General features: G+C 43.1%; 1 protein-coding gene across 1 annotated transcript; it reads left to right on the top strand.

The window, feature by feature from the left end:
• Nucleotides 1–1,043: 1,043 nt before the first annotated feature.
• Nucleotides 1,044–22,319, top strand: LOC121616820 (roundabout homolog 1-like). Its single transcript, XM_041951628.1, has 28 exons — nt 1,044–1,174; nt 4,926–5,046; nt 6,039–6,177; nt 6,277–6,404; nt 8,430–8,438; nt 8,751–8,875; nt 8,977–9,148; nt 11,475–11,680; nt 11,783–11,864; nt 11,959–12,127; nt 12,234–12,400; nt 12,548–12,669; nt 13,652–13,886; nt 14,105–14,226; nt 14,392–14,563; nt 14,812–15,009; nt 15,738–15,764; nt 16,463–16,502; nt 16,697–16,851; nt 17,003–17,368; nt 17,457–17,576; nt 17,669–17,804; nt 18,504–18,644; nt 18,755–19,191; nt 20,277–20,417; nt 20,510–20,731; nt 20,820–20,974; nt 21,107–22,319. The coding sequence occupies exons 1-28, from the start codon at nt 1,055–1,057 to the stop codon at nt 21,119–21,121; spliced, it is 4,242 nt and encodes a 1,413-aa protein (XP_041807562.1). The 5' UTR covers nt 1,044–1,054; the 3' UTR covers nt 21,122–22,319.
• Nucleotides 22,320–26,215: the final 3,896 nt, after the last annotated feature.

Below are 26,215 nucleotides of genomic sequence, written 5' to 3'. Positions count from 1 at the left end.
GCTTGAGGCTACAGCAGAGACCTTTATGTACGATCTATGGCGGAGACTGGAAGGAGCTGCCTGTGGCCACCAGAAATCACACTCTTCTGCTGGGCCTCTTGGAGCGGGTGCGAGTGTGCTTTGTCTCCAGTTCAGCTTCTGGCTGGCGAGCCCTCACTCTGTACGCAGGCTACTGGTTGCGGAAAGATGATAAATTGCTGCGGTGGCTTTCTGCTGTCTGCTAGTGGAGCCGTCTGGATCTCACCTTTCCACATCGCTCTGTAGCAGCGTATCTTCTTGTCTTACTGTCAGCCATTCAGACAACCAGCTTTCTCAGCAGCTTTTCTCAATAGACCTTGTCCCCTGCTTGAGTAAAGCAGTAACCACATGAGGGATCCTGGCAGATTTTGTCAGTTATATTACAGTGCTGAATTACATGAATTATGTATCTTATATATGATACAATAGATATATTAACAACTCATCACTATGACAGTATTTTGGGCAAGAGTTGGTGTGCTGTTCTTAAAATACGTGATGGACAAACCCTTTATTATGCTGTCTACAAATGGAACTCGTAAGGTTATATTTTTGACATTGGAGGTCAAGCACACAGCATCCTGCTGTTCAAGTGGTTTAGGTCCTGGGAACACTGTCCTCAGTGACTGACAGTAAAACTGATGGTGGCCCCTGTTCCCTCCCCAAAAGTGGCGATAATGTTGTGTTTTGTGCATTTCATTGCCATGCTCAGAACAAGAAAGGGGTAGACAACAACAACAAAAAAAATACAAGTAAAAAAGCTAGTTCCTTGGACTTTAACATTTAAAAAACACACATCAGCATGGACTCTTTAAAATCCCCACTTTTGAAAGCCTTTCACATCCCATCAGTCAGTCATTGACATGAAGTCCTCTTGTTCACACGACCCCACTCGAATGCACTAACGATGAGATTGAATATTGTGATTTATCGCTGTGAAGTCATGGGCTAATATCATTAATTTTATTGACCGTTCCGCTTTTCTGTTTGTTTTCCAGTTTTACGCGATGACTTCAGACAGAACCCAGTGGATGTTATGGTGGCAGTGGGTGAGCCCGCAGTGCTCGAGTGCCAACCACCCCGTGGGCACCCTGAACCCACCATCTCCTGGAGGAAAGACGGTGCCAACATAGACGACAGAGACGAACGAATCACAGTAAGAAATGGCCGCTTTGACCTCAAAGGCATGATATGTGACATTAAAGTGTTACCCTCTCCTCTAGCTTCTGTAACTTCTGGGGAAACGTGGGAAAGACCAGATGATGCGTCATAGAGAAAGGAAGCAAGTCCGCAATCTAGCTTTCCAGCCACTCTTACTGTTGGTTGTATTGCTCACTCGTGATGGAGCATGATTGTCCATTTTCATCTACAATGGTGGTTCTTTAACAAGGACAGCAACAACTCCCAGGATCCCATGCTACTTCACGACGTCATCAAACTCCACCTTTTGCTATTGTTTTGATGGAGTGACCCCTAGCTGCAGAAATCACACACCATGTGTTTAAACATTACAAATAATTCTGACCTTAGCTCTTACTGTGAGACGCCTTTAATCACAAGGCTCCACACCAAACTATTTGGTATAAATCTTTGGCATTTAGTTGCCCTTTTCTGACCCCTAAAGAACCAATTACCGCTCACCTCAATAATTTAAAGTACGGAAAACAAGCTTGTTAAGTCAAGATCCAATAACTGCCGTGTGGTCATGAGAACATTAAATAATAACATCAGTACCCGTGTCTTCTCTGAGATCCTGCACAGAGCAAAAAATGCCAGGAGCAAAAACTAGTGCATATGCAGAATATATTGCTTTTGATATGCCTGATGGCGAAAACACATGATCACAGGAAACAACACCAAGCTGGCACCAGCAAGTGTCATCATATGAGCTACAGCATGCTATTAATCTGATACATTAAGTTGTCAGTTGGCATCCAGGACGCTGCAGCGAGTTTCTTTTCATGTGTTTGTACACACTGAACTGATTCCAGGCCCATAAGCATCTGATGGGTCAGGCCAGCAAGTCCTTTAACTCAAGAACAGAACCAGTTTTGAGCACCTCTCGTGATTTTATTTGTGTGTGTATGCGCGTGTGTGTGTGTTGATTTGTTTATTTGAATGTCTGTGCACGCCCCAGGGGACACGCAGGAGCAGATTCAAAGCTCACGTTAGAGTGGAGTGACAGGTAGAGTCTCCCTGGGGGACTGTGATGGACAGAGCAGCTATCTCTGATTTAAGGAGAGGCATGGATCAGAGCCAGGGGAGGCTCCTCTGAGGGAAATACAAAGGCTGCTTTTTGCTTTGTACTTTCTGCGTGCCTGTCTTTGTCCTCCCTAATCATCTTTTCTATATGGAAATATGTCTTTGCCATGAGAGTTCACTCAAAGACATCACTTACTGTACAAAGACCAAAGGAGTCCACCACAAGTTATTCATGGCTACTTCCCATTCTTTTGAGTGTCCCCCTTGTGGCCTGGACCATCATTTATTAATACTGATATGCAGATAAAGTTGTGAGTAAATTCTTAATAACCATTTTTAGAGGACTCTCACACACAGGAAAAGTGATTTATGGATTTTAATTTAAAAATCAGCGTGCCTTTATACAGAAAAGTACATGTAAATCACACTCTAAGCAGCTTCAGAGTGTGTGTGCCTGTAGGGCATCTAAGGCTATGCGAAGAAGAAAGAGAACACACTGAAACAGAGCAGGAACGAAAGCTGAGGTTTCAGTGTCCGAGATGGAGGATAGACAAACCACATTTGGACTTCTTAGCAATGGAATTGCTGCTAAAAACGAGGAGCGGTCAGTCCAGGAAATAAAAAAGCGCCTGGTCTGCTCTTTAATCAGCTGCTAAAGTTACTAGTGCAGCAGTATTTACAGCAAACAGCAAGAAAGTTGCAGAGCAGAAGTACAGCATTAGTCAATGGCATCGGTTGTAGCAGGATCATCTTTGCAGTCCTTGGGGAATCATTTACTGGCATCATTACATTGCCACAAAATTTGATATTGGTTCATCAAGAGACAGTTATTGCTTAGACTTAGCAACCCAAGTGCAGGCGGATGTTCGGTGAATTAAACACAAATCTCTTGGTTCAGCTGGGTGATCTCAATCACCTTTCAATATAGTTGTGCATTTAATGAAAATATCAGTGCGTACTCTATGGAATGGAAAAGTGCAGTATGGGAAAGATTATGAGCCAATAATATTAGATTTATCCACTGACATTCAAGTAATTTGAAAAAAAAAAAGCCCTCATGTCATAGGTTCCCTGTTGCATATTTGCATATATTAATTTAATTTTATTAGTAACTGGGTTTGTCATGCAATGTATTTCTCTTGTATTTCAAATAGCTAAATTACATTACAATATTTAATAAAAGCAACATTCACGTTTTTATATATTTTGTATTTGTTTTGGTCCAATAAAATACTGTACAAATGCTGTCACTGCCTGCCAAAGCATGCACCCTGTCTTTGTCTATGTCAGACGTCTTTCACAGCAGTTGAAACACTGTTCCTGTATGCAATCGTGCAATTATGTTTTTAGTCATGTATAGAGCATTTTGCATTGACTCTAATTAGAGACCACACATCCAAAGCTAATTCACTGAATGCTAACAGGAACCTCCCAAAGTCCCCCACTTGTCCTTGAGAAGTTCATACAACTGCAAGTCGCACTAGAGTTTCTTAAATCCTCCTCTTTACCGAGCCATTTGCAACAGATTTGAAATGTCAGCCATAGTTAGGCCGGCTCTTGGTTGTTATTTATTTGGTGTACAGCATGAGCTGTTTGTGGAGGTGGTCGGTCAGCCTGGAGGGGGGATGACTAATAAATGAAAGGCTGTTGGTTTCGTCCCTGCAGCAGCAGTTTAATGATGCATTTCATCTGTGCGCTGGTGAGTGGACATTGCTTGCCACGCCAGGTGCTGTGTAGCATTACACAGACACAGCGCTTCAGGTAGCCTTGACCTCTGACCTCTGTCGAGAAATAGCACTAACTGTGCTATTACAGGCTGTGTGTGTGCAGGCATGTATGAATAGACTGATTCCATTGCTTAGTGTGAGCAGCAAAAAAAGCTTAAATCATAAAAAAGGGGTGCTGAAGGTTTAATTGAAGTTGATGCCTGGGAGAAGGCTTTAGATGTCTGGGAGGAGGGAATGGCCTCGTGTTTGTTTTGAGGTCTTCAAAGCAGCGTTCCCGCTATAGTACACATAACAGAGTACACATAACAGAGCAGCAGTTCACATCTGCTCACTGCTGCTCGGTTATCACCTCTAACACCAGGTAGCTGCAGACCATTGGCGCAGCAGCTCACATACAAAGCACCAGAAAGATAGCGGCTATAGTCTGTGGGGGTGTATGGTGGAGAGGGTATAAAAGAGTGAAAACAGTATGGAGTGCATATATCCTCTACCTCTTTATTGTGTGTGTGAGTGGGCCTGTGTGTGTGTGTGTGTGTGTGCGCTGATATCAGTATAGAGAAGGTAAAAAGTTTCGGAAAGGCTGAACATCTGAGAAAGGTCTCTACAAAGAGGCAGCGCCTTTGTTCCCAGGGTTCTGTGCTAATGTAGCGCTAGATATGAATTATGTAATTTCATAATGGGTGACCTTCCGTGTGGCTTGAAGTGCAAATTCTATTCCTTAGATGAAGAGATGCATACAGATGCACGCAGGCACACACAACGCTGCTTGCTGTTATGCCATCAAGTGCATAGAAATACGACCAAACCAAAGACGTGGTTATGTGTGGGCGGCATCGTGCATTAAAGTAATTACGTCCGCAGAGAAAACTTGAACATTTTATATATTAAAGGGTGCGAACCTGTAACTCGCAAACATAGCGCTCGTACGGATGGAAAGGTCTTGTGTGAAAACAGCTCTGTGTGCTTCATTTCTTCTAGATTCGCAGCGGCAAGCTGATGATCACCAACACCAGGAAGAGCGACGCGGGGAAGTACATCTGCGTCGGGACGAACATGGTGGGAGAGAGGGAGAGTGAGATCGCTGAACTCACCGTGCTCGGTAAAAGTAGCGGTTCCGTGATTGCATTTCACAGTTTTGCAGTGCTCCACTTAGTCTAAGTACCCTCTCAGTTCATGGAGGTTTAGTTTGCCAGCCCGCTACGTGAGGTCTTTGTCATCGGGGTATAACGACCCATTAATTATATTGATTATGCAGCTTTGGAAAGGTTTCCCACCAAACACGTCCTGAACATCTACCGCATCAATCTCTACAACCCCTCGAACCTTTCAGCACCAGAGCTCCCCCTGCTACCTCTAACAGCCCCTATTCCAATCGCCTCTTTCCAGCCTCTGTTCTCCAACCCCCACCTCGCCTTTCCCATCAGAATAGAGCTCTTATCGGTATCATATGGTTAGATGACCTTGGCTGAGGTTGGGAGTATAGCGCCTCAGAGAACCATTCAAGGCTGTGGGAGTAATCCTGCTGAATGGAGACACTGGTCAAATTACAATATGTCATTCAACAGGTTGTGCATAATAAATTACTTTGGAGACCGACATATGATTATCACTGGAATATAAATTATTTCCAAACAGAAAGTGCAATATGTATCGTAGCTCTCATAATTCAGTCATCCAGCTGAAGTGATGGGAGCAGACGGTATTCATAGTTGTCTTTGATCACGTTTTCATCAGTGATTTTCTGTCAAAGTGAAATATTACTTATTACCTATTCAATGTTTTCTGTACCTCACCAGATAGTCCGCTGACAGTGCTCACGTTCATTATATGAATTCCAAAGTCAACATTATTCCTTGCATCGAGCGAATGTTATGTTAAAACTATGACAGAAAATAAAACCTGTGATCATAAGACTACAAATGGTTTTGCAGTGAGGTGAGGCAGTGAGAGGCTGAAAAAACGGACATTTTTTCTTAGGAATAGATAGTACATGATGTGATCTACACAGCAGTAGCATAAAACAGTGCAGGGATGTGGATGGCATGGCGGTGATGATTATATTGATGTTTGTGCTTGTTGCTGTTCCTCTAGAGCGCCCGAGCTTCACGAAGAGGCCCAGCAGTGTGGTGGTGCTGGCAGACGAGAGCGTGGAGTTCCACTGTGTGGTTCACGGAGACCCTGTTCCCACTGTCCGCTGGAGGAAGGACGACTCTGACCTGCCTAAGGGCAGGTGATGCACAAAGACCGCCTATACGCCTTAATTTACCGTGCAAACGCGGCGCTCAACTTTTCCTTTCATCTCTTGACTGTGTGTCCATCCTGCCTGCAGGTTTGAAATCCTAGAGGACCATACCTTGATTGTTCGCCAAGTGGCCTCTTCAGATGAGGGCTCCTATACGTGTGTGGTGGAGAACATGGTCGGAAAGTCTGAAGCATCCGCCACGCTCACTGTACACGGTCAGTACAACCCACCCCTCAACGCGCAATCCTCCAACCGCAGCACCACCTTCACTTCTGTATGCGGGTCGCACACTTTTTTTCAGAGCTTCAGATTTTCCTTTTTTAAGATGCTTGCATGGCAGCTGCTTCTAGCCTAACTGGAGAACTAATCCGCTGCTGTAGTTTCACAAATTAGCAGGCAGTCACTTTTACCTCGCCTTTTATACAGACCTCGTTTTGCGCCTCAGGCTGCTGTTGCTCTCAAGACAGTACAGACAGGCTGAATTATCTCCTGGGTTTTTTTGGGTTTTTCTTTTTTTTCCTTTTCACTTCCTGGACTGAGGTCATATAATGTCTGCAGCAGACTCCAGTTCTAAATAATAGGCAGTATAGGATGTCGCAGCAGTTTGTTTACCATACGGTGTCATAGTAATGTCCCGCATGGACTGAGAAGAGCATGCAAAGTAAATGTTTGTGTGACCGCAGAAAATGGATTCAGTGGTCTGAGCCGTCCTGCCACAATGACACCCTTTAGTTCTTAAATGAGTGGCAGGAAATGAGCAGTAAGTAAGACACCTCTCACAGATGCACATACGCCATACACTGTGTGTGTGTGTGTGTGTGTGTGTGTGTGTATAATTCATTTCTACACACACGCAGACACACATATACACAACAGTGGCACAGTGGGTGACACAGACTGCGAGGACAGTAGGACTTAATTAACAATAAGGCAGGGCCGGCTGCATGCTGAGAAATGACACGGTTCCAATTACATCGTCTTCCTCTACCTCCCAAAACCTGAGAAAACGAGCGTCGAGGGGGACCGTACCTAATTTGGCCAGGAAATGGAGAAGGGCAGGAGTAACTGGTAGATGAGTAGAAGTTGCGTTATGGGAGGAAACAGAGAGCCACTTAAATGAATGTGTGTTTTATAATGAAATAAAAGATACTCTGTCTTTTTACTGACCGAGGACATTTGGTTGATATTAAACAGTTGCCTCTTGAAACAGATGTAGCAGGCCAAGGAGCTCACTCAATTTAAGGTTTGTACAGATCCCAAGTATGAGATCAATTGACTCTTCAGTGCTGCACTCATTAAAAAGATCTGCATTTTTTCAGGTATTAACGGGAGAGAATGATGTCTGTACAGTACATGATATGCATCTTTTCTGCCAGGGTGCTTAAATCCGGCTTTTCTACAAAATCATGCGCTTTACTTTTTCAAGAAGGCATTCTTTGAACACAAAAATGTTGAGCAATAGCCGCAGTCATCCTCTCGCTGTAGTTCCAAAACCAGCTGCTTAGCTAACCATTCATTTCACCATAAATCTAGTTTACAGATGTCAAAATGTACAGTGGTTCCCATCTTGAAATGTGTGGTTGCTTGTGTCGTACATTTTAGCCAAGCAGATGCCTGCATAGCACCAGCCACCAGTCCCCCCTTCTACCTTCCATCCAGACACAATGCCCCTTCCTCACCCCGCACACGTTTATGTCCTCATTAGGGGATTAGATCTTTGTCCGAATATGCCTCACGGCTGCCGGCTGCGTAACTTAAACCAGCAATTACTTATACTTTTCACACTTCACAGTCTGCTAGTCTGCTGGGTCTAATAGGGGATGAACAGCATGCCTTATCCTTTGATATCTGGCCTCTTTTTATTTTTTTTTTCTTGGTCATTATAGTTTTGGACACCTGAAGATATACTCTTTATGACACAGTCAGATTTACTGAATCATATACATTTATAAAACATCATATATATTAATGAAATTAGTTGTAAAATAACATGCATATCCTCATAAACACCAGGTTCAGACTAGGGAATAAATATTAGTGAAACAAAATGCAATAGACAGATAGTGTAGATGCATTCCTGTTTGCTCCTGTCTGTCCACTGTCCTTTCATGCTTATTCTGCTGTGCTCACCCATTCAAGCATGTGCCAATACCGTTGAGTGCATCATTGTAGTTCCATACCCTGTACATGCCTTCATTACTCATTACACTGCTCTTTTTTGTGTGTCTTTTCCCTTGTAGTCAACACTGGTAAGTTGTCATCCATCCCTCATCCACCTCATCAGACAGCAACAGGAAATCATGAGCCCCTGTTATTATCTGGAACTGTAATTCCATCCACCGATACAGTATGTAATTCATGTTATGTGTGCATGAATAGATAGAAACTTGCTGTTTATTTTCAATCAGGTAAATAAAGGTAATAATGGTAAATAGTGATTGTTTCTTGCTACATATGCATGTAGCCTTTATTCCTTGAGATTTTTTCTGCATACTGAGATGATCTAAAGCTGGGAATGAGGAAAATGTACCAGGCTGCCATGTAACTCTCTTCCTCTGCAGTGCCCCCAGCATTTGCCATACGCCCCAGGAACCAGGTGGCGGCAGTGGGCAGGACGGTCACCTTCCAGTGTGAGGCCACTGGCAACCCACAGCCTGCTATCTTCTGGCAGAAGGAGGGCAGTGAGGTGAGACTGACCCTCAGTCTGCCATCACACTCAATCACTACTCAGTGCAAATCACGCCAGTGAATGGGTTTCTAAGTCTGTGATCTCTGTCCCCCCTCCAGAGCCTTCTCTTCTCTTACCAGCCTCCGCAGCCCTTCAGTCGTCTTTCGGTCTCCCAGATGGGCAGTTTGACCATTACCGATGTTCAGCGCTCTGATGGCGGCTTCTACAGCTGCCAGGCTCTCAACATCGCTGGCAGTGTTATTACCAAAGCCCTGCTGGAGGTCACAGACTGTGAGTAAAGGAAAGGAGTGATTGAGGGCAGATGGGGGGACTTTCATTCAGCACATTTCTACCTTCAGTGTTTTGTCTTTTGGCTACTTTGCCGCCGCAATTTTCCTTTGTTGAGCAGGCGTATTGGGCTACAAACTGGCCTTGGCTGCGGACTCGGGAGACCTTCCCTCCCTTATAGGTGTGGTAGCTGGCCTTGGTTAGCAACTGCCAGAGAAGGGATTTCAGGAGATGTTGTTCACATGTTGTGCTCAAAAGGCTCTGTTTCCATGGTGATTGTGTGTAAAGAGTGTCTGGTCTTATCTCTCTTACCTCTATTTAATATAAATGAAGAGAAAAAGGGAATATAGAAAAATGATTATCCATTACATGTCCAGTTTCCATTAATACAACACAGTCCCTCGTCCTACTGAAGATTTCTGTGAATTAAAGCTTTAGCATTGACATACGATATGTTTTTAGGCCTTTTTATATGGAATGTGTTGTGAGAGACCGCCAGCCAAGTCCTAGGTGATGAAACAACTGTGTTAATTGTTTAAAAAAAGCAATTTAAATGTGCTTGAAGGCCCACACAAGTAATTACACACCGCCAGCAAAGCCTACAATCTCCCAATTAAATGACCTGTGCGATCATGAATGCATGTGTGTGGCTAACTTTGTACTGTGTACATATATTAAATTAATGAAGATAATTGCTTCAGGCTTAAACAGACAGTTACTGCATCTACACACTGAGTTGTTCGGTGCAGCCCTATTAGTGCTAAAAGATTATCTGCTGCTCATACTGGTAGTCTGCTCTACAGCCACCTTACCAGGGAAATGAGAGGCATCCACTGACTGAAAAATCTATTACATGTAATGGAAATAAAAAAGACGGGGTCGTGTTTTTTTCAGTGGTCTATAGCACAGCACTCTCGTCTGTACCTGTTTCTCTCCACTCTCCCCTCCCCCAAATTCTCTCCATCCCACCACACTCCTCTCATCCACGTTTGGAGTGGTGCATTTGTATGGAAATAACTGGTCCGCATTACCTCCGGCAGTTTTCAAAGCGTGTTTCCATCACCTTTTTTGGGGGGTATTTTTATTTATTTATCTGGAACCCCTGCCCCCATCCACAGGGTTTTATAATGTAAGAGAGAGAGAGAGAAGAGAGTTCTGTTATCTAAGTGGGATTGTTATTAGTCGGGCTTTGCCGTTGTGATTGGAGTCGGCTCCGGTAGAACCTACTGCCGAGTGAACGATTAGTTGCTCTCCGCTGGAGGGGAAAAGTTGATTTCTTTTTCCTTCGCTGCCTCCACAGCCACCTAAACCTATTGTTCTCTCTTTACCAATTTGCCTCTCAATATCTCTCACATCTTATCTGTCTTTCATTTTTTGGCCGCATTTCATTTTGTCTACTTTAATCTTTTCTTACTTTCATTTCTGTCTCTCTCTTCATAACTTTGATCTTTTGTGAACAACACTTCCCAATTTCCAATTCCATAATATACTGTTGACAGGATACCGCTTCTTTTCCGTTTTGCCTTTGTTCTGTAATGAGAGCGGAGATACAGACAGGAAAAGGTTATACGGTATGTGTTTTAGCCACTCCGCCTCAGCCACAGTCCTGTGACACACTTCAGTTAAGAAACCCTGTTTCCTCTATATTAGGAATAAAAAGCACAAAAGTCAGAGACTGAGATCTTTCCGGAATCTAATGCAGTGAAAATCAAGTGTTTTTGTCATCTAAACGTAACCTTGCTTTACCCGTACTGTACTTATAATGACCACAATGTTCCTCCGACCTCAAACAGATGCTTTTAGCTGCCAAAACCTGACCACAAAAGCCTTAAACATGTTTTGGCTTGAATTGCTTTTGTAGGCGAAACAATAAAAAAAGAATCAATTTCTCACTGTACAGTATGAATAACTTGCATTTGCAGTGAACAGCGATCTTCTCATTTTATTTAAAATAAAAAAAATACAAGTTTGGAGTTTCCTCGAAAACGTATCTGCTATGCAGGTCTGCCAGGGAAAGTTTGATCTGAGTGCAGTTTGTAGCAGACACCAGCATACTACAGACAACAGAAATTAAAACAGAAATTATTATCTGTTTTGCTGGCTGTGCCATTGAACAGCAGTTATTTCACAGTTTTCCTGATGTGAATGTCTCTCTGTTTTCTGTTGTGTGCTCAATCAATTTTTAAATGCATGCTGCCATTTTTTCAGTATGCTTTAATCCATAATGTTTCCTGTGTGAACACACTGTGCAGTCTGCTCAATATAGTGTTTAAAACACCTGTGTTAACATCATTAGTCTTTTACTTACCTGATTTTGTTGTTTCATTAGCCGGGTCGGACCACCCTCCGCCTGTGATTAGGCAGGGTCCGCTCAATCAGACTGTGGCCGTGGACAGCACCGTGGTCCTGGGTTGCCAGACGGCTGGCTCTCCACCTCTGACAGTCCACTGGAAGAGGGATGGTGTGGTGGTGTCTCCTGTTGACTCCCGCATGTCCATAGCGGACACAGGATCGCTGGAGATTCGCTACGCTAAGGTAGGGGATGGAGCAATACGGCAGTTTGTAGTTAGCAGCTGCATCGCCTGCGCTGAGCCGAACCAACCCACAGATTTCTGCCTCTGTATTTCCCCTCCTCAGCTGGGCGACACAGGCTTCTACACTTGTGTAGCGTCGAGCCCCAACGGAGAGGCCTCCTGGACCGCGTATTTACAGGTGGAGGGTAGGTTATGAAAACTGAGATGGAGGCTGTTAATAATCCTGAAGAGACCTGTGCAGTCTGCACTTTCATGAATTTGTTGGTATCTTTGTGGCAGAGTTTGGAGTTGTTGTGCAGTCCAGTCAGCCCGTAGACCCTAACCTGATTCCCAGCGCTCCATCTAAACCTGAGATGACTGACATCAGCCGCACCTCTGTCACTCTGTCGTGGAAATCAAACCCTAATGCTGGCGCAACGGCTACATCTTACCTCATCGAGGCATTCAGGTTAGACATACGTAGCATCCAGCATGTTTTAACTACTTACCGTATATTGCAGCTACCATCTGCTGAAGCTTCCCATGTACCTGTGTGTTGTCATTTCTCCCTGCAGCTACACATTAGGCAGCAGATGGGTGACCCTAGCTGAGCATATAAAGACACAGACCTTTGTCGTGAGGAACCTGAAGCCTGCAACTGTCTACCTGTTTATGGTCAGAGCGGTAAATGCTTATGGACTCAGTGACCCCAGTCCAATCTCCGACTCTGTCCGGACACAGGGTCAGTGTGTGTGCTTTTCACTCCTTTCCTCAGCTTTATTTCACAATGAGCAAATATCACTTGAAACTACAGACGCGCTGCATGTGTATTTCAGTTCAAATGATTGCGTCATTGTTGCTGTTTCTTGCCGTGCGTTTGTACCAACAGACAGCACTTCCACCGTGCAGGGAGTGGATCACCGTCACATCCAGAGGGAGCTGGGAGACGTAGTTATCCACCTACACACACCGGCCGTCCTTTCATCTTCTGCTGTCAGGGTGCAGTGGATGGTAAGAGGACCGAGCCATGATGACTGTCCTGCACACAGGCTACATTTCTTGCTACAAAAGGGTAGAAAGAAATATGGGAAAAGGTCAAATGGGCAGTTTTACCAGCAATGGTGAACACATGTTGTACATCAACAAATGATATAAAAGCTAAGGGGTTAAAATAAAATAATACCAAGACTGTCTGTAGCTCACAGAGTTTTTATCAGGGATTATTATAGAGTAGTTTTTTAGCCTCTGATATGTTTTCCCTTATTTTTCCAAGCAACATGAAGGGGTGAGCTCTCTGAGACTTTCACCAGAGATACAGTGAAGCGCAGAGATGTAAATAGTTCAGGGGGAGCATCAAGGCTAAAACTGTCTCGTGTGAAGTGTTTAGGGATTTATTTCATGCTGAAATTACACGTGGTTTTCTCTCTAAACATTTTTTTCAGCAGACAATAAACCCACCACACAGAGGAGGGAATTTATCTCTGCTGTGATACATTGAGTTTTGTTCCAAAATGTATTTGCAGCATTTTTCCGAGTGTGTTTGAGTGTGCGTGTGCCTCCACAGAAATCTTTTCAAGCCATCCTTTGTCATAATTATGTGGTTTAAAGGGAAAGCGCTTAGTCCTATCCTGGCTTGATTTGCAGCACAACCATGCTGAGGGGAAACTATTAATGACCTCATATTGTGGTTTACGGTGAGAATTTGCAGATATGAGGAAATGTTAATCTGCATCAGCCTAAAGGCACATGGAATTAACTGAGTTTAACAGATCCTTCCTGCAGGATGTTCACTCTCACACAAGACGAGGCTCTAACCTTCCTGATGTATGTTGTTTTAGCTCACATGCAGGTATTATTGCAGATCTCAGACAGCAATGAAAACTATAACATCGCTTTGATTCCCACCCAGCTCAGTTGCTCATGATCCAAGTGGGTCTCACTGTCACGTGTTGTGACATTTACGCTGCATGTTTTATCCCCGCGCCTCCGCCAGGTCGAGCAGCAGTCCCCATACATCCAGGGCTACAAGGTGCTCTACAGGGCGTCTGCTGAGCACGGTCAGCCAGAGGGGCAGTGGAGCGTCCTGGAGGTACGTGCCCCACGGGAGGATGGGGTGGTGATCGGTCAGCTGAAGAGAGGATCCATCTACGAGTTCAAAGTGCGCCCGTTCTTTGATGAGTTCCAGGGAGCTGACAGCGAGGTGAAGGTGGTCAGGACATTAGAGGAAGGTGACTGAGAACTTTTGTTCTAAAGTATTAAATGTACTGTATCTATAAATAGCTGCTACTCTTTAATTCCTTTTAATTTTTGTATATCTGGATGACTAAAAAAAGCCAGGTATTGCTATTTTTAGTGTGCAGACCTGTTACAAATCCATACCTGGGACGCACACAGCAGCAGATCATGTTTATGTCTGCGTGCTTAACTCTATGCTTCATTGTCTTAGCCCCAAGTAGAGCACCCCAGGGCGTTACTGTGACAAAGAGTGATGCCAACGGGACTGCCATTCTCGTTGCTTGGAAACCGCCTTCAGACCCGGAAGAGGCTGGAGTCATTCAGGAGTACAAGGTAGGAAGAGAAGGCTCTCCTGCACTCATGCTCTGAATCATGCATATCCCAGTTAAAATGTAAATGGCAACTTTGTGAGGCTTTGTGATGGAGCCTCCTGCGTTGTAGGATGTGTCCCTCGGGCAATCACTGTCATCTCGTCTCCTCCTCACCGTCTCTCGGCAGATCTGGTGCCTGGGTAATGAGAGCCGGTACCACGTAAACCAGTCGGTCGATGGCTCCACCTTCTCTGTGCTCATTCCCAGTCTGGCACCAGGAATCCGCTACAGTGTCGAGGTTGCAGCAAGCAATGGTGCTGGACCTGGGGTCAAGAGTGACGTCACTTTCTTTCAGTTAGGTGAGAGTCATCCCCAAAACACAGGGTTTGTTTACTAAGGTCAAACCTTCTACAATCTTTGTTAGCCTCCTTTTCACCATACAGTGTTAAATAAAGCACCATATTGTGCTCAGCCTGCTTTTGTATCTCTGCTGCTGCATCAACATTTTTGTACGCACTAAAATCTTCAGTTGTGCTTTCTGCACACCATTGCTGTTGTTTTCATGCACATCTAATGATTTCTCTCTTTCTGCTTTTTTACTGCTTAGACTCTGCAGGCCAGATGATGGATATCAGTGAGGAGAGAGACACTTTGTCTCAGATCTCAGATGTGATGAGGCAGCCCGCGTTTATTGCCGGCATTGGTGCCACCTGCTGGTTGGTCCTCATGGTTTTCAGTGTGTGGCTCTACCGCCACCGCAAGAAGAGAAGTGGCCTCAGCAGCACATACACTGGCATCCGCAAGGGTTTGTGTTTCTCTGTTGTGTGTGCGTGTTCTAGAGTTTGTGTGCGAGGTGCTCACCATGTCAGCCGAGTGCGTGTCTGGAAAACAAGTTGTCATGTTACTTTTGTAGGTACATTTGAAGGTCATTGTGATTGTAGGAGGGATCAAGCCATGACATGATGCCACAACACTAAACAGCATTTCAGTCTTCATCTCAGTGATATTTAGGAATACTTTCAGAGGGTGATAAGCACATCAAAGGGTGAAAATAACTCGGGTCTAATCTTCCTTTGACACAACGACTTCAGAAACAAATTTGCATTTGCGACTATGCAGACAGTCAAAGGCTGACCTTTAGTCGCCCATTTGCGGAGTGTCATTTCCTCCATGCAGCGCAGTTCTTACAGGCACAAACCTGTCAACCTGCCATTACCGTGTCGGCCACACTATTGCTGTTATTTTCCCCCTCTCTGTCTGTCTGCCTGCCTGTCACCCCCATTAACCTTCACCTGGACGCTCATGTCAAAGACAAAGGCGGCATGAAGGCAGATGGCATGTGGTTATTTAATGTTTGTACACATCAGTTTTTCACGTCAAGAGATGTCCGTCACACGGCAGAGAGTACGTGCACAGACGAGACAAAACGGCACAGCATGAATAACCAAGCACATTCAGTAGCTTTTATGATAGAAATGTTTATTGAAATGATTTCAGTTTGCTCACCTTACCTGTCTTTGTCTGTCCCAACAGTGCCGTCATTCACCTTTACACCTACAGGTATGTGCAGCGTGGCTCATCAGATCATGTAAATTATTATAGTGTTTATGTTTTATGCAGCTCAAACATCCCAAGATGAAATTGCATCCTGTCTCTCTGAATGATTGTTAAGGACTAACGTGTGCAATTCATCTTAGAAGGGGAAATGTCTGGAAGTGAAGCTGAAAGATTCAAAATGCTAAAACACAGAACACAGCAGACACAAATGAATGAAGTGAGATTAAATGAAATCATCAAGAAAAGGAGACAAATGTGATTAAATAGTTCTTCTCAATGTAGAAGCTACACGATACAGTATGTGATTGCAGCACTAGCATGTAAGCCCATCTGCTCGCTAGGTTAGGTGCATTTTATTAAATAGGGAAAACAGTTGAATGTATTATGTAGGACATTTTTTATTCGTTTGATGTTTTGCTGGTGGAGGAGAAACTGTCTCAAACAGTGTTTCTGAATCAGTTCTGAAGCAATGCTGAGATCGGTAAAGGCACAGGCAATTATTTGTGTTGTCTTCATGCACATTAAAGCATAGAGTTAGACTTTGTCTACCGATGTAAGCATGTGTTGAAGTAAGTCTAGACACTAGGCTTAAGATTTCTGCTTCGAATGTCTTCCTGCCTTTCATGGTTTCTCTCTGCCTTTGGCACTTCCTGTTGTTGACAGCTCTTCAAGGTTTAATGTTTTTCTGTTTCTCTCTGCAGTCGCATATCAAAGAGGAGAATCTGTTTGCAGTGCTGGCAGGTGAGTGATATTTTTGTTCCTTTGTGTTATATAAAGACGGACAGGAGGAATGCACTTACATTGTGGAAACACTAGGGGGAGGTGTCTCCCTGCTCTAACTGATGAAGCTCATGCATCCACCCCATGCTCCTTCATCAGTGAAATATGAAAACATCAGGTTGTGATTGACAGCACTGTTGTCCTCCTTGTTGCAGACCTGGCCTTCTCAGCATGGGTGAACCTCTGAACCAGCTGTGGCTGCCAGACAATTGGCCAAATGCATGTGCCAATCACAAGGACTGTAGCATCAACTGCTGCAATAACGGCAATGGCACTAGTGACAGTAACATGACAACATATAGCCGACCAGGTCAGTGTATGTCATCGTTCACATACTATAGGAGCCTCTGATATCCATGTGGCTTATCTAATAAAAATCAAACAGCTTCCAGCAGTGCTGAAGCTTTGTGACTTGCATTATTGCTGTTTTCACGTGCCACTTTGTTTCATGTTCCCTTCAGCTGACTGCATTGCTAACTATGGAAACCATCCAGAAAACAAACAGGGGGGACAGCTTGGTTCTGAGACGGCCATTTACAGCGATGTGAACCTCTCCAACAAGCTAAATGAGATTAAAACATTCACCAGCTCCAACTTGTGCTATGTGAGTCCAGGCGGAGATTCAGCAGCCACATATGAACCCATCCCGTACGCCACCACACAGCTCATTCAGGCCAGCATTAAGAATAAGGCAGCCACCGGTGGCACTATAGCAGAGCCTTTGGACATGCCCTGCTGGAAACAGCCCCCCAACTTGCCTCCAATACCAAAGGAGATGGTAGCACAGATGCAGTACAACATAATTGAGCAAAACATGCTGAATAAAGGTAAAATATGGTTGAATCTGGTTTGCTCTACACCAGTTCTATAAAAACAAGAAAGGTGTTGCAAGTTTGCTTGCTTCTTTGTTTTCAGATCATCTGCAAGGAAGCGAAGGAATGATCCATCCTAAAACTATCCCCTACAACCAGACACGGGATCACAGCACAGGAGGCTCACACCACAGCTCAGACAGAGGCAGCAACAGCACCTCAGGTAAGGCCAACAGCTCCGCGGCACAGTGGTGAATTTAAATGAGGCCAACCATACGTCTGTGTTTACCTGGAGGTCTTCTCCTCATTTCTCAGGGAGTCAGAATCAAAAGAAGGGACTGCGGGCCCCGAAGATCCCAAAACATAATGCTGTAAACTGGGGAGAAGCCCTGTCTCCCCCTCATGCTAATGCCTGTGACTGTGATGAGTACAGCCTACCCATGGAAAGGAGGTATGGGGGGAAAAAAAAAACATATGCATGTACTTCTAAACAGTTCACACTCATGCAAACACACATGCATAGCTCCTTTGTTGGTAGTGTTGAAGTTGGAACTTGAAAGAAATGGTTACAGTTGTGCACTTCAAAATGGCTTAAAATATGCACAGAATGTATGACTTTATGTCTGCATAAAGATAAAAATAGCAATATTTCTGAGCCAGTCATGTTAAATTACAGCCATCACATATTTTGCAAACTGTAGCCCATCATATTAAACTGACTGAAAAAAACAATGATGTGATAAAGTTATCAGACTCGTACAAGCACAATAGGAGGTATGCCGTTACCTACAAACCTGCCAAAACATGGCTGTATTGTCACCGCCACCACAAAACTAATTATACGATTTAGATTTTTGTCATTTTCAGACAGCCAGTGTACTATGACAGCAGCTTTTATATAGCTGGAATGACTTAATGAAATGTACAATGAACAGAAAGAAGCTTGTGTTCAAGAGATGCAATACAGGACAGATGGTGCAGAGAGCATATTGTTCATCTTTGTAGGTTTTTCTGTGATGGAAGTTTGTGTTTGGTGGAGGGCCGAGGGATTTGCATTGATGTCTAATGGGCTGTGACTAACATGTCAGGACTTTCGGCACCCCTCGTTCCTTTGGCCATTACCTCATGTCAGTTGTCCTTTTCTTATCAGCTTTGATCCAGAGGAGAGAATAGATGGCTGCCCGACTCCACCAGTTAGAGGGGCAGCCTCATCCCCTACTGAAGTGTCCTATAGTCATCCACCTATCATACCACCACAGGGAGACCAGCATGATGGAACTGAGCACCTCGGGTAACCATATTAAACCTTCCTGACGCTGCATGAAACAGTATTTAACTGACATTACATTTTTTTGTTGTTGTTGTAATAAGACTGCACATATTTTTTTATGCACTTTCCAGCCAACACATCGCAGGCCCTCCTTCCCCAACACACACCTACAGCTCCATACCCCTGTTCATGGACACTGACGGGCAGGAAGAGGATGAGGAGGAGGCAGAGGAGGAGACAGACGCAGAGCTCGCTGAAAATCACTGCAGCCAAGACCATAACCGGCAGAAGCACAAACACCAGCTGCACCACCCCTCTCCACACAAGCTGCTCCTCCGTGGACTGGAGCAGACCCCAGCCTCCAGCACCGGGGATCTGGACAGATCGGTCACAGGGTCCATGGTTAACAGCTGGGGCTCAGCATCTGATGACAACATCTCATCAGGCAGGTCCAGTGTTGTCAGCACCTCAGAGGGATCCTTCTTTACAGACGGCGATTTCAACCAGGCAGTCGCTTCCTCGCGGGATATCGTGGGCCTGCGCATGTGCAGATACCCCGAGGAGTCAGGTGAGAAGGCTTGTGGGGAGGAAAGGTTTTATTCTGTGTTCATATTAGCTCCACCAGTGCCATGGCTCTACGGAGGGTAGTGTCGGCCTGTCTTTTGGTACATCATTTTGGATGGATTGTCATCATGGATTTTGTTCAGACATTCATGGTCCTCAGAGGATGAAGTCTACAGTACTGAATTAAGTGATCCCTTGACTTTTCTTCTAGTGCCAACATTTGCCAAGTTTTGTTTTACTCAGTAAAATAACTTGATATCTGCCAGATGGAGTGGCATACAGTTTAGTGTCCATCCAGAGGCTGTATACTAATGACTAATGTAATCCTTTTTTTGTGAACCACCATGAGGTTGACATTAATGATTCTTAGTAAAAGAGTAGTATCAGATGAATCGCTCTGAAATATGGTATTGATATTCATGTTTCTATGGGATTAGTTATCCTTGACTTCTCACCTAGTTCCATCATAAGGTAGATTCATTTGCTACAGTGACTGTTCGCACGCTCATGTTAGAATTTAGCTCAAGCTCGACTACAGCCTCACCATGCTGCAAGTGTGCCTTTAACATGTTTCTAATTTCTAATATTTCCTTAACATTATCTACCTTGATTTATTTGCACAGGAATGAGATGATTAAGCAGATAAATATATATATAAACATCAAATATTTTACTGGATAGCACTAAAAGACATTATGTACATTTTTCATTTGTTCATGTATGATACATACATACATGTGTATGAATGTATCAGCCAAAGGTTTGAAAAATGATTGGTTTCCAGGAGTTAACCTGGGCTTCTCAAATCAGAGCAATATTAAGCCCTTGAAAGCTTGGTACTAAATCTATTTTTATCTAAACTTAAATGTCTCTTTAAAGGACTAAATAAGCAAAACTCATGAATTACTTCAATTGGTTTGTTTCTTTAGAAATGATTCATTAAGCCTAATAACTAATTCCTAAATGTTATTCTTAAGTCAGACATTTAGAATGACTGAATCAGTATTTATTTACATTTACTGTTAGTATGTAACGTGTTATGTGATGTAAAGATATAATATTTGTGCTGAAGCTGAGTGATGATTTCAGGCCGGCGGCACCAGCGACCCAGCAGCCCCATGTCCACAGACAGCAACATGAGTCCTGCCATAACACATAAAAGGCCCAGGAGGCATAAACACAACCAGTCTGGTCAACAGGGCTACCAACCAAAAGATGTCTTCAATGACGGTAAAGACTGAAAAAATTGAGTCGAGACTGACTCCTGTTTCTCAGCTGATGAATCTAACGGTCGGATCTCTGTGCAACCCCGGTGTCCCCAGACTCTTGCATGCCTCTGAGCTTCTCCAGCCAGATGTCCCACGGTGACTACAAAGTGAGGGGGGCCACGCTGCCTCGGATGGGCTCTGGGGAGGCGCGGGGTCGACGAGGCAGCGCCGGGACTCACAGGGTCAAGGAGGCTGCGTGCGAGCAGACAGAGAGCCAGGACAAGCACAAGACTCCGCTCGGAGGAAAAGGAAGCAGCAAAAGCCGACAGCACTCAGGCACCACTTGGATTATTATTTCGCACTTTTTAATGAGTGATTGAGCGACTGGCCAACTGAAATCGTTTCTCTCTCGTCTCTCCTTCAGAATTTGGGGACATCTTTCTGTACAGTCGTCCCTCTTTCCCATCAGGTCAAGCTCAGAGGGAGCCTGATGGCACTAATTCATCCAGCTTTATGTCATGTGGAGACTCAAGGACCAAACAGAGAGGACAGGTGGCATCTACAGGACACGTAGAAGAGGTAAACTGAAACCAGGAATCCAGATAAATTTAGTTTGGTGTTAATTTCAAATGTATTTGTTTTTTATTATGTATGACAGTGTACGTACATTAAGTGCAAGGAAATAAACGTGACGCTGTTTTGTTTCCACAGTTCCTGAAAAGCTAAGAAGCAACGTGAGCACAAAAGGAATTTCCTACAGTTGCTTCAGACGAGGGACTTTGACCTTTACGATACGGAAAGAGACTGCACAATCCATGCTGTTGTTTTCTATTTCAAATTTCTCATTAGGTGTTGGAAAAAAGAAAAAAAAAGTGCTCTCATGTGTAAGTCCGCGGACTTCAATTTGACGCACTGTTTAACGTTCGCTTTTTCGGGTGACCGGCTTCGTGGAGCCGGAACCGCTGGTCGCCCAGAAAAGTAAGATGAATGCACATTCGATGGCGGTCGTGAGTGTCTACGCAAACATTGTCCGTGACGACTGCTTGATGCGGGCCGTACATGATCTTTGCTTGTCAGTTGTCTTGTTATTTTACTGTAATTGTCATTCAGTCATTACCAGCCATCTTGTAAACTCTTGAAATTGTTTACTGCCACAGAAGTGCTTCAAACTCAAATTTTATATAACAGTGTTAATGTTTTATAAGTGATGTACATCTTGTCTTTGTATTATTTGTTCTACTTTGGTTATAAAAGCACAATCAATTAATTTTATTCTAAGTCATTATTCTATGAATTTCAGTCTGGAGGAAATCAGTCTTTGGAGTCTTGTTAATCATTTCAGCAGTTCACTTCAGGCTGAGAAAATGATTGTTGATTGTGATTGTGCATACGGTTGCGTACATTTGAGCTGCTTTCATTCAGATTTGAACTATCTGTTGTGTGTACTGAGAGAATTGCATGCAGATTCACCTGTAGGGGGTTTTACTTAACATCCTGACTGCTTTGTCCTCCCTTTGGGATGATGAAAAACCTGGTCATGAACTGGTTCCATTTATTGTTTTGAGTCCGTTTCATTTAGTCCTGTGTTCCCGTTACCTTGGCCATAACTTCTGGAGTAAGGCTGGACAATACGCTTCATTTAATTACCGAATATGAATCTCATACAGACCTAATTTCAATCATATAGAAACTTTCAGTAAGGATCATTTATTCTAAATTATATTATTTCCAAAACCTTAAACCGGACAAGTATCAGAAAGCCAGTAGAAGAAAGTGAATATTATCAGGCACTAATGTATTAAGAGTATACATATATATATTGTATATATATAGTTTGTTTATAATTCTCAATTGGTCATATTGTCCAGCCCTGTTCTCTAAGTTATATATGGAACTAATATGTCACTTTAACTAATCTGTTTGAATAAATATGGCTGTTCCTTAAGCAACAACAACAAATAATCTTTTAACTCATTCTTTTAACCTCAAGATATTTTGAATATCCTCTTTGCATTTTCAAATGAAACACTGATTTTCAACCAAATAATCTGAAAATATTCACAGGCACACTTCCCTCTTTTCACTCCTGTCTACAAACAACCCTGCCTTCTACAAATTATGTTTGCATCCTGCTAATTTGCATTCATAATTACGTTGCGCTGACAAACGCAATCGCTGCCTGGATCAGGCGCACAGTCAGCGTTTGTTTGCTTGAATGAAACGCCACATTATATGTACCTGGCAGAGAGGTGGTTTTGGTGGATGTCAGGTATACAAAGTGCAGGACTGTGACGCCAGAATCCAGGGTTCATGTCCAGACTGTAGAGGTAGAACTGTACTGTTACTGGTACTGTAGTAAAAAAGCTGTCAAAACATAACCATTAAAAAGTTTAATAATGCTGCCTATTTGAGGTGAAAACAATTGAAATACATTGACAGTAAACACATATTCAGTATAAACATCTTTGCGCATGTGTTAATTAACATTTTCTCATTATGTTCACAGTAAACATAATTCAATCAGCATTACAAAACTTCAAAACGTATATGCTGTTGCTAATTAGTGTATATAAATTTAATTTTTAGGTGACAGGGCTCCTACAAAAGGTGTTTTTTCAAGTTGGAACTTTAACAAAACTAAAAAAAAAGTATGATGTATTGTGTTTCCTCGTTCTTTTTTCTGAAAAAACAGATATGAAACACACAACAGCACAGAAACATTCATCTCAGCAACTCATGGGCAAGTGGAAACCTGGAGTTTTTCTTTAAGACCTGGAGAAGTTTCAAGCAAATGAAGCTCATACAGCACAAACAGTCACTCCACCGTGACCCTCAGCGATTTAGACCAGGAACTCTATTTAATACAATTGACATTTTAAATGGACTTTAAATTGATTAAATCTTGTAAACTGAAGTGGGAAAAGCTCTAATTATTGAACCATTGTTTCAAATGAAAACATCTTCAAAGATATTAGTTCATTCCTGTTGTTTTAGTTCAGCTCCTGACTTCCAGCTGTCACCAGGTTTGGCTGCACGTCTCCGAGCTCGTCCCGCAGGTAAAGCCGTCCCGTTCTGTGGTTGTGAGGGGAGGTGGATGAGGAAGACAGGTGTGCGATGAGACATGCTGTTTATTCACTCACTTATGAACCTTCATCAACAGAGCAGCTGTGTGCTGTTGAAAGAAATATATTCTTTCACACGTCTTTCAATGGGTGTCGGGTTGACTTTCCCACGACTCGCACAGTAAGTGGTGCATCATCTGCAAATAATTACAGTGGTTTCATAATTATATTGAACTCACTGATTTATTAGCAAGGTCGATTCTGAACCAGCTCCACTCGGCAGGGATGAGGGAGGGGAGTAAGTGACTTTTGTGGTCCTGTGGGTGGCTCCCTCTGATTTCACCCAAATGTGACTGACTGCCTGAGAAGCCCCAAACTCAGGAATGAGTCCTGGATAAACTGGTTTGGAGAATGCTCACTTTGTTCTCAATCTGAGACCTTCAGGTTAGACTCACGTGTACTGAAATTTATGTTTCTTGGTTGACTCAGATTTTAATTAGAGATTATTTGAATATTGATGAGGGTTGCTGATTTTACTGTAGGGTGTCCTGTTTGGCTTTTTGATCTGAATGGAAAAAATATCCAAAACTCCATAGCTATCGTCAGTATTTTCATATTAACAATGGACCACGTGTCTACTTGTACAGAGAACTTTTCCCTGTCTTCAGTTCTCCACAGCTCTACAAGTCGTTGCTTTGGTTGTGGTTGGCTTGTACTGTTTTATTTAGTCACTTTCATTGCTCTTATCATCATCAAAAACTCTAAAAACGCACTGTATGCTACCTGCCAAGCACCAAACTGGAGACAAAGTTAGCAACTAGCTGTTGGACATGTTCAGCATTTAGCAAATGAAACGTTAGATATTTCCTCCAGGAGCTGGTGGAGACCAAAAACAGAAATATTAATCCAATTAAATTCTGATGTTTCTCCATGTCTGTTGAATATGCAAATAGAAAACTGATTTCTATTGTTTGTCATATCATCTTAGTTGTCTGTGTAGTTCATTAATGTCACTTCAAGTTGCCGGAAAAGGTTATTACAAGTATAATTTGTTGATCTGTCACTGTATGAGCATGTATCAGGCAGTACAACCTTCTTACAAACTGCTACTTGGCCATTTTTCTAATCACACCTCTCAATGCAACACCAGTTCAGTCCTTCATCAGCACAACAGGACCTGAAAAAGCTTGTGTGAACAGAATGAAGTAAAGAAAGATGAGGAGCATTTTTAAACCCAGAATCACCAACATCAGCTGAGTCTACTTGACAAGCTCTCCTGTAGACTCGCTGATCCACAATAACCCACATTACTCAAGTCACTTCAAACAATAGTATGTACCTTTCCACAGCTTGTTCAGTCTCAGCTGCTCTCACACACCTGCTTTGTGACAGTAAGTAAAGTAAAGCTCAAATTGTGCTTAGCAACACAAACTTTTCAATATTCTGATGATCTAACAATAACAAGAAAATCACTTTAGAGCTGAAGAAACTCTACAGTACAGATTTCTGTATTTTAAAGCCATTGTGTTGGGGAGTGTAATTTGGAAGAACTTTATAAGCCACAGTAGGATAATTTATCAAATTTTATATTGATTGCACACAATGAGCCAAGGAAACACTAAACACACACACACACACACACACACACACACATAATGGAGAACATTTCCGTATGATGCTTCCTGTGAAAAGATGTCATCCTCACACGTAATTGCTGACATTTTGTTACCTTTCATAAAGAATAAACGACTGCATTAAAAGTTGTTTGCCCATTTACAATAGGTGAGAGGCACAAAGGCTACTTCCAGTAAAACCTGTGAGATCCTCCGTGTGCTCCACTTGTGCGAACAGGCTGACCTCCTTTACAGCCGTCAGCAGCCACGACACAGTGTGATCCACCTTTTTGGTCCAATTAACATTTCAAGCTTGAGTGATGTGATTGCCATGACTAAATGGTGGGTGATGTTTAACTCATGCTGTGAAAGATAATGCCCACTCCAATCAACATCACTGACCCCTAATTGCTGAGTATATGTATATATGTATATATATATATATATATGTGTGTGTGTGTGTGTGTGTATACATATATGTGTGTGTGAGTGTGTATTTTTTAATCCTCTGTTTATAAAAGATTATCAACCTCTTCATTGCTGCCTCTGAGGCAATGGTTACACAAAAAAGATGGAATGTGCATAACTTAAATGGAAAACTTGAATATGCAATATTTAATGTTTTTCTCCATCATGTTTACTGAGTCATTCATGCAACCAGGCGCTTCATGAATTATTCCAACAACTTGATTGCAACCAAATAGAATTAGAGCAAGATTCAGCTCCATGAGTTATGCTGTTTTCTTCTACTTCCCAACACCATGAATGGCTGCCTTCATGCCCATCTATTTCTTTTTCTCTTTTTTTTCCTTATTCAAGGACAACTGTCTACAGTAGGTTATTCACAAGTGTTTGCCTTGGTTTCTAAGATACTGTGTGTGAATGTGTGTGCGTGTGTGCGTGCTTGTGTGTGCTGCCAAGTCTCATTTTCAATTTTGTGGTGTTTATCCAGCAGATTCTCTGCAATCTGTTGACAAAGAGCCGGCCATGACAGCTAGGGCAAATGTGGCGGAATTGCGAGAGAGGCTGACAGAAAAAGTGAAACTGATGGCTGTCAACCCTGAACAACTCTTCATAAAGTGGACGGATCTATGGAGACAGTATGGCTGAGTGCTGCACGGTGAATGAAAACGTCTCCCCTGACC

The sequence above is a fragment of the Chelmon rostratus genome, chromosome 14 (assembly GCF_017976325.1).
Source record: "Chelmon rostratus isolate fCheRos1 chromosome 14, fCheRos1.pri, whole genome shotgun sequence".
Lineage (NCBI taxonomy): Eukaryota > Metazoa > Chordata > Actinopteri > Chaetodontiformes > Chaetodontidae > Chelmon > Chelmon rostratus.
Note: the sequence above shows the minus strand (reverse complement) of the source record. Positions and strands in the feature narration are given on the sequence as shown.